Below are 11,916 nucleotides of genomic sequence, written 5' to 3' on the forward strand. Positions count from 1 at the left end.
TGCCCTGGATGTTTCCTCTCTTCTTGGAAAAATAAAAGATCCTTCTATACGTCTTCTTTTTTATTAATAGTGTACTGTTCAATTACACCGAAAATTATCGACCTCCGAGTTAAAAATGTGCTAATTCAGATAAATTACAGAACAGGTGATAAAAGTGCTGGTTGGCTAAAAGTTTTGAAGATTCATGATAAAGGTTTATAATTATCTATACACAGGGGAGTATATTTGTCTGATAATGATGCCTCATAACTTTTAAGGGGATAGTCCAACATTTTGACAAATTGGCCCATTGCCATAATCCCTATAGTCATAGCAGTAGGTTCGTTACCTTTAATTGTCGGTGCAAGCTATTTTTAGAACGGCGGAGAAGAGCCGTGAGCTGCTCAGAGCTACGCTACGGAGGCTCATGGGATTTCTTGGTTTCCCTAATCAAACTCATCAAATACACAATCCAACAACTCCAAAACGCTCTGGTGGACAAGTTGTGACCTGCACATTCACCACGCTATGAGATAATAACAGAACATTACCAGACAGAGTTGTTTTAGAGGTAAATTCATGCAAATCTGCTGATGCAAGTTCCCATCGGGAGCAGTTTTTCAGCAAGTAGTCTCTGCATTTACCTCTAAAACAACTCTGTCTGGTAACGTTGTGTTATTATCTCATAGCGTGGTGAATGTGCAGGTCACAACTTGTCCACCAGAGCGTTTTGGAATTGTTGGATTGTGTATTTGATGAGTTTGATGAGGGAAACCAAGAAATCCCATTAGCCTCCGTAGCGTAGCTCTGAGCAGCTCACGGCTCTGCTCCACCGTTCTAAAAAATAGCTTGCACCAACAAATAAAGGTAACTAACCTACTGCTATGACTATAGGGATTGGGCAAAAAAATGTTGAAGTATCCCTTTAAATACAGTAGAGCAATGAAAATGATCCCACATGGAAGCTTGTACATTCATCTTCACTAAGTTTTACTATTATGTAATTATTACCCAACTGTTCTATCTTGGAAACTGGAGCCAATTAACACTCAGGATTTAATTTCCCTTTATTAGCTACTTTCGTTTCTGATGTTTTCACCTCGTAGACCAGCGTTAGAAGACCCATCAATCAGTGGGGGACGATATAAATTTTTCCATTTTAAGGTTAAAAACATGAGTTACATTCAGCCAAGGGAAGGAAAAGTAGCAGTTTGTGTTAAAAGTACTCTTTTTAATGTGTTCAGAGTAATGAACAGACCTTTTACAACATCCACAGCTTGTTACACACAACTCCTTCAAATTAAAGAGCATCACAGACTGTGACGTGGGGGAACTCACCATGCACGTTTACTGTAGAAACCTTTCACCAGAGACCAAATAATATATATTTTTTCCCATAAGACCTTCTTCTTTTGGCTTTTTTTCTTTTTGTAAACAACCAACAAGACACATGTGTCCAGCTGTTAATGTCAGAGCGTAAAGTCATTTAACACGTATAAATTAAGAACTGACGCTGCAGTTTATAAACAATGAAAAATCTACCTCTGCAGACACCTGTGGGCTAAATGTGCTTGACTCGTAAAATCCCTGGTTTACAATGTATGCCATACTTTTTTTTCCCCTGTCTCTCTCTTTCTTTCTCTCTTTCTTCTAATTTCGCCAAATAAGCAATATCACAAAGCTCATTCATAGAAATATCATTTGTGTCAAACAACAATTTATTCTTATTTTTTATTCAAGACAATTCATTACCCGCAATTCATACAATTTTTTTTTGTGTAAAAGGCCACAGAGCCACAGGAATGAGATTGATTCAACACTTCTGACACTTATCTAAAACCTGGTCCTGATGGCAGACACAATTTGCTAAATTTTAAGTCAAATAAAACAAAAAAAACGGAAAAAAAATACAAAAATACATAGCATAATTTGACAGAATACATGGGATGGGATGGGATGGGATGGGATGGCCTATGACTTATTATCGTATGGAATCTAAAGAATAGGATGAAGTAATAGGATAAAGTTTTAAAGCAAGTGATGACATAATATGTATCGAAATGGAAAAAAAGGAGAGTGAACTAGTGAATAGGTCCTATGCAGGAATCAAGAGCAGGAATCATCTGGTAACGTTTTTCCTCCATGTTCCCGAGATAGGAGTCAACCTGCAGAGGAAAAGAAAGGAGAGGAAGAAGACGTGTCTTTAAAAAGAAGCTGTGATTAGGGAGGAGAGGGAAGAAGGGATTAGAGCATAAACAGACCTAAGCTTGTTACGCTCGTACCATTTAATCTCTGAACAGCACAGAGTAAATTACAAAGGGCTAAACCTACAGTCGCTGTACATGTGTAGTGCTTAAATGTCATCGCAGCGCTGAAAAGAGCTGGAGGCTTTATGGGCTGGCGGCAGATAATGAAGAATAACCCGATGTCGTTTATCATTACATAACCATCACTTTGGCTCTTTGAGACTCTCTAAAAGAGACACAATTAGCTCGCCCACGCTGTGCACAATGATTATAGAAAAGAAAAAAAGAAAAAAAAAAACTTCTCACCCTGAAAGTTTGAGTGGAATTCAACAAAGTGAGTGCACGAGTTTCAGGCTTCCAGGCTGAGCAGCTCCACGTCGAAGGTGAGAGTGGCGTTTGGTGGGATGATCCCTGGGTGCCCTTTGCTGCCGTAGGCAAAGTCTGGCGAGCAGATCAGCTTCGCCCGCTGACCTACGCTCATCTGTGGAGACGAGACGGACGGGGTTTACTGCTGGTGAACAGGCTTCAGGCTTCAATACACAGCTCATATAAATGTAACCATTGTTGTTTTCATTATTGATTAGTCTGATGATTGTTTTCTAAGTTATTACACTTTGTTGATAAACTCTAAAGTCGATCCATAACTTCAGAGGTGACGGAGGAAAGCATCAGACCCTCCATTCACAGGACGAAACCAGTGAACGTTTAGATATTTTCCTTAAAGGGATAGTTCACCCAAAATTGAAATTTCACTCATTATCTACTCCCCCTCATGTGGACTAAGGGCTGGGAGAAGTTTCAGAGTCCTCCGTGGCTTCTCTGAGTTACAGGGGGTCTCGGCGTAGCAGTGCATGTCCATATAACGGTTGCAAATGGATACCAACTGTCTTCGTAACAAAAAGACACACCAAAAAACATCCAAATACCTCCATGCTGCTCGTATGTAATGTCCGTCTTGTATTGAAGCCCCGAAATGCTTCGTTGACGAACTGGGAAGAGGAGCTTCGAGAAGCTTCCGCTACAAAACAAGCTTGAAATATAGACTTATTTAATTTTTTTCGGGACAATTTCGCATTTCGGGGCTTCAATACAAGAGTATGGGTGTGTCTTTTTGTTACGAAGACAGTTGGTATCCATTTGCAACCGTCATATGGACATGCACTGCTACGCCGAGACCCCCTGTAACTCAGAGAAGCCACGGATAACTCTGAAACTTCTCCCAGCCCTTAGTCGACATGAGGGCGAGTAGATAATGAGTGAAATTTCAATTTTGGGTGAACTATCCCTTTAAAGGTCCAGTGTGTAAAATAGGGGGAAACCAACCACTCGCGCTAACCCCTCCCATTGGCAAAATGATGGTGTCCTCCACTATCATTCTCACTATTCTCTACCAACTAACTCAGGGTGTAAAATTAACTTTTTATCTCATCGGCCACTGGCTAGTGACCTCCAAAAATGTTCTGTCCAAACATACTGCATTTTTCACCGGCCATGAAAAAAATAATGCCTAGTTGGACTAAAAGTAATTGCCTTAGGTTTTTAGTATAAAAATATAACTTAAAGCCCCAGTATGTAACTTATTTGGCTTTGTATTAGCAAAAATCAAATATTGCTTTCATAAATACATATTTCACTTAAGTGGAATCACACCCGCATACAAATGAAAGCTTTTTTCGTCAACAACAAGAATACGTTCCGATATGCAACCGCACCGCTAGAAGGGGGTAATTCCAACATATTATACTTTTAAAGGGATAGTTCAACATTTTGGCAAATTGGCCCATTGCCATAATCCCTATAGTCATAGCAGTAGGTTCGTTACCTTTAATTGTCGGTGCAAGCTATTTTTAGAACGGCGCAGCAGAGCCGTGAGCTGCTCAGAGCTACGCTACGGAGGCTCATGGGATTTCTTGGTTTCCCTCATCAAACTCATCAAATACACAATCCAACAACTCCACAACGCTCTGGTGGACAAGTTGTGACCTGCACATTCACCACGCTATGAGATAATAACAGAACGTTACCAGACAGAGTTGTTTTAGAGGTAAATTCATGCAAAACCGCTGATGCACGTTGCGTTCAGGGACAGTTTTTCATCAAGAAGACTCTGTATTTACCTCGAAAACGGCTCCGTTTCGTAACGTTCTGTTATTATCTCATAGCGTGGTGATTGTGCAGGTCACAACTTGTCCACGAAAGCGTTTTGGAGTTTTGGGATTTGGGGATTTTGTATTTGATGAGTTTGATGAGGGAAACCAAGAAATTCCTTTAGCCTCCGTAGCGTAGCTCTGAGCTGCTTCGCTCCGCCGTTCTAAAAATAGCTTACACCGACAATTAAAGGTAAAGAACCTACTGCTATGACTACAGGGATTATGGCAATGGGCCAATTTGCCAAAATGTTGAACTATCCCTTTAAGCAACATTTAAAAAGCTGCACATCCTGGCAGCTGAGAATATGACTGTCAGGTATTGTCCCTCCTCTGTTAGATGTAAAAGGAGGCTGAAAATCAAATGTCTGGTTCTCTTCTATAACAAACATTCTATATCTCGGAGGCGACGTCGTTCCACCTACGGGCTTCCTTCACCTTTCAGACGGGGCAAAGCTCCATCGGAGACAGCAGGAGAGACACAAGCGCAGATTTAGGCTTGTTCAACCGCAATTTATAATTAGCGGGATGATGAGCAATAAACCCCGACAAGATGGACAGAACAGTTTTGTAAAAGAATAGTTCATTAACTGTAAACATCTTATAATACAAAGGGAAAATTTCTTCTTTTTATTTGTAGCTTATCATGCTATTATTTTACTGGCCCGGCCCCTGAACTAAAATGAGTTTGATACTCCTGCTATAGGGGCTAGCTATAGAAATAAACTCAAAGGAACTGCAGTTCAAAATTTTCCATCGACCACTGACGGGTGTGTGTTTTTGTTTTACCCAATACCCGCCATTAATTTTACAATCTCTGCTGTTTCCTCCTCCTTTTTCTTAGTTGGTTTATTTATGCGTGCTCTCTGTCTGGCTGGATTTTCCATTCAGGCTGCCGTACAAACATGGCGGCGCTGGATGGCGACACTCTCTAAAGCAAGACCCTTGGCTACGAAAACCAACAAACTTTATTTTATAGCGATTATACACTTATACTAATATGGGTAGTATATTCAGATTTTGCCAATAAACCTTGGTAAATATTACACACTGGACCTTTAATAAGCTAATAATAGCTGATGCTCTAATACAATGGATCCTGCCTTCATTAAAGGTTATGATGTTTTCATTAGGCCCTGCTGTTAAATGTTTTACATTATTGATTTAACTGTATGGTTTATGGTTTGTTATGTTGTTCAGCCTATCAGACTAAATAAGAGAAACACAGCACCACAAACTACAACCTGCAACAGTCTCAACACAAACTGAACATCAGCACCTTCATGAATAATTTACTACAGGACTGTTAGACAGTCAACTGAGGACAGCTTTTATATTTTGCCTCAATGTCACAAATCAAATTGTGTTAGTTTGCAGGCGTGAGTAATATCTGCTAATAATCTTCGCGGGAACGTTTCTTTTTAAATGTATTCAGGCATTTTTACCTTTATTTGAAATGGGGGAACAGACACACAGTAAATGATCGTCCCAGTTGGGAGTTGAACCAGCGATCCCCAGCACAAGGGTCAGAGCAGAGCATCCCGAACATTTCAATTTAAGTGGAAAACAAACAATCCCGCTCACCTGGGCTACTCCTTCTTCCCAACCACGGATAACCTCCTGGTGTCCGATCTTGAACTTGAACGGCTTCCCTCGGGACCGCGAAGAGTCGAACACTTTCCCATCTGCCAGTGTGCCTGATAAAAAAAAAACCAAGAGAGAGAGGAAGCAGGTCGGTGATTTTGTGATTTATTTTATTTATTTAATGTTTATTTAACAGGGACGATACATACAACATTGCAACAAAAAATGGAAAATGCGATGCATGCAGGACGTCCCTGGTCAGGCTTTAGAATAGGATAAAATATAGGCCTACTGAATACAATAAATGCAATGATACAAATACGTACAGTGGATAATACAGTGAATAGGTACCATGAATAAATAAACACAGCTGCAAATTTCAGATTTAAAATTTGTATTAAACATTACTCAACAATCAGTCTGGGTGGTTGTGCTCGAGTCCAACATTACTTGAAACCCTCCACAGTAATAACAACACAATGCAGCAATACAGTAACGTAAAAATCCTGTATTCAAATGTGTAGAAAATGCAATTTTACTATCAAAAATTATGTCATATATACAGTATATATTTATAACTGTCAGTGTCAATAAAATACTGGATTGTTAATCCTAAAGTATCGGTGTGTAAGCAGAGTTTCACACTGCTGAGAGGTCAGGAGATGATTAATGGGAAAGAAGAAAAATAAAGTGCTGCAACAGAAACCTATTTCCAGGTTATGGATTTTCAATAGACCTATTATTTTGTGAAAAATGTAAGATAATTTCATCTCATTATGCCCACGAGCAGTTGTGAAATATGAAACCATGTGATATATTCAGAGGGGGGCTGTAGGATCTGACACGCTCGAGAAGTGAGACTGGAAAAGAAAAATGCAATTTTATTTCTGCATATCTCTCTGTTTTTGACGCACAACAGACTTGTAAACTATGACATAAACAGTCTGCGTGGACAAAGCTGCAGGTCACAGGACCGTTGTTGCAACCCAGGATGTGTCTGTGTGTGTTAGCCGACTCTGGTGGATCGCCGTGGGTTTAGAGGACGACAGAATAATATAATAAAGCTCTGGGTTTGTGTTGTTGTCGGTGGAGGAGACATCGTCGTCTGTCCCTGCTGGAGCGCTAACGCCATCCAACAGCTGTCTGCAGGAATCAGGCTGATGTGTCGTCAACACAAACAGTGCAGATGAATTAGTGAGCAGTGTTTGTTTCTGCCACGGCCGTGCTCAATCTGATCATTAAAGTGGATGTGATTATCTGTGGCTTAACAACCATATGCATCTGTATGGGATGGCATTTGTTTATTAGGAGGCAAGTTATTATTTTTTTCTTCTTTTAAAACATATATATAGGCCTACAGTGTTGTGCAAAAGTTTGGGCACCCCTGGTCAAAATGTGAACAGTTCAGCAAGTGGAAGATGAAATTATGAATGAATGAATGAATGAATTTATTTCGGTATATCAAGCTTATATAACCGAAAGGGTGTAGGTTGAAGCCAAAGCTTATATACCCCTACCCCTTTTACCTTAAAAAATTAAAATAAAATAAAAAATATATATATATACGCATTAATACAATAGGATCAGATCACAGACATTTGAAATTAATTAGTACACTTAAATTTCTGATCACAACAAAATAAAGAATTGTACAGCGCATAACCCAAAATAGTACAAAATCATTGAACTTAATTTTCCATACTGTAACGAGAAATTATGTTGTTCTTATAAAGTTTTTTAAAGCTGACTAGAGTACAGCATAATTTAATATTTTCAGGACAATTATTCCAGATGTTAACCCCTCTAACAGAAAGACAGTGATTTTTTGCAGTAGTTCGAGTATTTGGTTTCTCAAATAATAGTGGTCTTCTCAGGTTATAACTGGAATCCTTCATTTTAAACAGATTCTGGATATCTTGAGGAAGAAGTTTATGTTTTGCTTTGTACATGGTTTGTATTGTAATGTAATCAACTAAGTCCCTGAATTTCAAAATGTTCAGGCGACTTAATAGTGAGTTGGTTGGCTCACGGAAAGGTTTATTACTGATGATTCTTATAGCCTTTTTTTGCAATAAAAAAATAGAATTTGTATTTGTTCTGTATGTGTTTCCGCAGACCTCAATGCAATATGTCATATAAGGGGCAATTAATGAATAATATAATGTGACTAGTGATTGTTGAGAGAGGAAAGCTTCTCCAAAAGGCATAGAGTTAAACATGAAACACTCTTTTGCAAAATGTTAAGCAATATCAGTGTATTATTTTAGTTTTCTACAATTTTAAAGTGAAAAGGGGAAACAAAGCAGCAGCCTGCAAAATAATGGAAAGCTCTCAGATAACTTTGACCAAGGTATCAGACAAGATATTTACTATTTACACACTGTGATAGTTTCCAAAGGAGGTGCTACTAGGTAGGCTACTAACTATGCAGGGGGGCCAAACCTTTGCTGCGGGCCCTTTTCCTTTTCTGTCATTTTGAAAATGTAAAAGATGAAACTAATAATAAAAATTATATATTGTTCAAAATGTGTCATCTGTAACTTAATGCCTTTTGGGGATCATTTCATCTTCGACTTGCTGAAGTGTCCACAATCATCAACAGAAATTTCGACCAGGGGTGCCCAAACGTTTGAATGCCACTGTATATATTATTATACTTGCTCAAACAGACTCAAATGAATATTGATGCATTGTGTTGTAAGTCATTATGCACTTGTTACATACATCATTGCGTTTCAGTTTAGGCTCAACTGGGAAATATGTTCCCAATCCAGCCTGTAATGTAATTTTAAACAACTTCATATGGGGAAATCCTGAGAGGTGCACCATTTATATAACTATCTGATGTAAATGAATCATCAAACACGGAAACATGGAAATAAAATAAAAATGACTCATGTACCCTAGACACACACAACTTTCTGGAGGGGAGTAACCTACAGTAGCCTATATCTTGCAATGTATGAGCTTATCCTGCAGAGATTTTGCAGCTCTCAGTCAAAATACAGCTGTCTATTAAAATGTGGCGACCAAGTAAGTAAAACTGGAAAACCTTAAAGCACAAGCACTTCAGATTTATAGTTAAATTAAAAGTAGTTAGTGGCTTTTTCCCCCACTCTGCTGCTGCAAACCTGCAGCTTTCTAACGGTTACTGACTGAGAGCTAACGTTAGCCGGCTAGCATCACGGGTTAGCTTCATAGGCATAATACATGTCTATGGTTAGCTTAGCTAGTTTAGCCGACGGTACGTTAGCCGGCTGACAGCGGCTACGATTCCGTTAGCTCAACTGTTAGCTCCGGTCCTCTTAAATGATTAATAGAATAATAAATAAAGACACTGGTCATGTTAATTGTAGACTAAATGACACACAACACCCGACAAATGCGCGGCTAAACCATCGCTAGCCGACCCCAGACACAAGAGGCAATGTATTTAACATTGCATTGGACGTTAGCTTGGATGCTAACAGCTTTTAAAAAAAAACGTCTGTTAACGGTTTCTCCTGGGGGTTCTGTAGTTCACGCGCACACCGGCGTCCTTTAACGGTTAATGTAAACATGGAACATACAGGTGTCACGTGCAGGTATGAAAAGCGTTTAACGGCTCCAAAAAAAAATCCTCCAGCTTCTCCCAACCGCTGTCTCTCTCACTCACTCACCGACATAGTGCACCACGACGCGCTGTCCCTTCTTCGGGAATGTCCTTCCTGGAAAACGAAGGAGGAGGGGGAAAATGAGGAGGAAAAGCGTGTTTTAATAACGAGACAGACACTCTTAATGAAATATTTCGGGGAAAAATAACACAGACAAGGACACAATCATCCTCCTCCTCACCATCGCCCGGAGTTATGGTCTCAATTTCTACTCCCATTTTGGCTCTTCGGTATCCTTCCTCTCTACCTCCCCACAATGCGAGCGGAAGCAGCAGCAGACAGAGGCGGCCTGCTGCTGCTGACGGGCGGGCGGTGGGTGGGCATGGATGGGGGGGAAAGGCACCCAGTCACCATAGAGGCACATACATAACCTATTCTATATTATAGGCCTTTATATATTTACACATAAATATAGTGTATACATCACTACCACTCAAAAGTTTGGACACACCTTCTCATTCAATGTTTTTCTTTCTACTATTTTCTACATTGTGGATTCATACTGGACTCATAAGAACTATGAAGGAACTCATTAGGAATTATTTATTTATTTATTTATTTAAAACAGGGACAATGCACAAAAACATTAATCTTGTAAGACAAGAGAAGATGCCTTGAGCCAGGTTGTAGCAACATTTGCAAATACCGTAAGCTATTTCCACCTGTAGGCAGGTAGCCTAAGAGACAGACAGAATAGAATAGAGGCTATTAAGATCGTTCAATAAAAGTGATAGGATCTGATATTTTAAAAATAGACAGTGAACTAGAAAAAGCAGGGAACACGAGCGCCAAATCATGAAATGTACAATAGAGTTTAAATGAACAGCACATAGGCTACTCTCTCTTATTCTCATCACACATTCAAACACAGTCCTTCTCATTCAATGTTTTTCTTTCTACTATTTTCTACATTGTGGATTCATACTGGACTCATCAGAACTATGAAGGAACTCATAAGGGATTATGTAGAAACAAAACAAAACAAAAAAGCAGAGTATGTTTTATTTATAAGATTTTTTTAAATAGCCACCTTTTGCTTTGATGACAGCTTTTTTAACATTTAATTTTTTGGGGGGGAAAGGTAATTAAATAACTTTAAGATGATTAAAATTGTTCTTTAAAAAGTATGCTTGTGTAATCATCTGAAAAACTTGTTTGCACCAAGTGGGAAAGACTTCAGCAGGTTGTGTGCTGTGTTCTTCTCTTCAATCCAGACTTTGTTTCAATTTTATATGATTTTATATTATTTTTACCTGAGGAATAATGTAAATATCAAGCCACATGACTATTATGAGTACTAGCACTCAGTCAGTACAGTAATGGTCTTGAAAATTGTCTCGCACTGGTTTGGTCACGGTCTTGGAGACTATATAGGCCTAGTTGTTTTCATATCCCCTGAGAACAACTACAAAATCAAACAAACATCACAACAATAAGATGTAAAACAAACTCAAAAACACAGTGTTTATAAATATCCTGTGTGGTATAGGATGGGAGGGGTCCAGGGCCGACATGTCTGTGCCCGGGGGCCCATTGTGTTCTCTCACCCATGAATGAGCCAATCAACAGACTCCACTCCCAGACAGTTTTGACATGTCGCAGCATGAAAGACACAGGTGTAATGAATAGAAAAAAATAACTTTCTGAGCCAAATGTGCTGTCTGACTCACTGCTGTGGCATCTCCAGTAGACTACACACAGCAATCATCATTATCATTGGTTACATCTGTGTTTTACCTACAGTACACTCAGTCTCACATGTCTAAATAACACTGTTACATGTAATGTACACTCCTGAGCCAAAGATCTTGTGAACTGGTGTAAAAATAAATAAATAATTAAATTAAATTAATAAACTGATATTATTGAGCATCCACAGATTACAAAAAAACATACTACGGTATGTGTAAATAAATATGTAGGCCTACTGAAAATAAATTAGATACAAAAATGCAAAATAATGAAAAATGCTCTTTCTTTTTTGTTTATTTGTTCATTTATTTCCACATCTCTGCTTTTACTTAAATCTACATTTCTATATTTCTGCTTTTATTTGTTTTTGAATGGAAAAAATAGACTAGACAGCATTTTTCATTATCAAAATGAGTTTCTATTCATCACAATAAACAGCACAGCACCATAACAACATACGGTAAATTATGTTTAGTGATTACTTGTTTGCTTTGACCTGCCAATAAATCTTTTTTTGTTTTTCTGGTTGTTTGGTCAAAGGGAAAATGAAACTGAAACAAAATGATAAACCATCTCTTTTGTTTGTAAAAAAAAACAAAACAAAACAACCTTTTA

General features: G+C 38.6%; 1 protein-coding gene across 1 annotated transcript; it reads right to left on the reverse strand.

Annotated features, from left to right (window-relative positions):
* Window positions 1-1,679: 1,679 nt before the first annotated feature.
* fkbp1aa (FKBP prolyl isomerase 1Aa) lies at window positions 1,680-9,830 on the reverse strand. Its single transcript, XM_085782817.1, has 5 exons — window positions 9,791-9,830; window positions 9,616-9,663; window positions 5,957-6,069; window positions 2,532-2,706; window positions 1,680-2,144 (listed from the first exon to the last, which is right to left on the reverse strand). The coding sequence occupies exons 1-4, from the start codon at window positions 9,825-9,827 to the stop codon at window positions 2,575-2,577; spliced, it is 330 nt and encodes a 109-aa protein (XP_085638943.1). The 5' UTR covers window positions 9,828-9,830; the 3' UTR covers window positions 1,680-2,144; window positions 2,532-2,574.
* Window positions 9,831-11,916: the final 2,086 nt, after the last annotated feature.

The sequence above is a fragment of the Trachurus japonicus genome, chromosome 7 (genome assembly GCF_045865225.1).
Source record: "Trachurus japonicus isolate A0001 chromosome 7, Traja_1.0".
NCBI classification, from domain to species: Eukaryota; Metazoa; Chordata; class Actinopteri; order Carangiformes; family Carangidae; genus Trachurus; species Trachurus japonicus.

Coding starts and splice junctions, on each gene's coding strand:
- fkbp1aa (XM_085782817.1), bottom strand. CDS start 9,827: ATGGGAGTAGAAATTGAGACCATAACTCCGGGCGATG. Junction 9,664..9,790: donor GACCATAACTCCGGGCGATG/GTGAGGAGGAGG, acceptor TTCGTTTTCCAG/GAAGGACATTCCCGAAGAAG. Junction 6,070..9,615: donor CGTCGTGGTGCACTATGTCG/GTGAGTGAGTGA, acceptor TTTTTTTATCAG/GCACACTGGCAGATGGGAAA.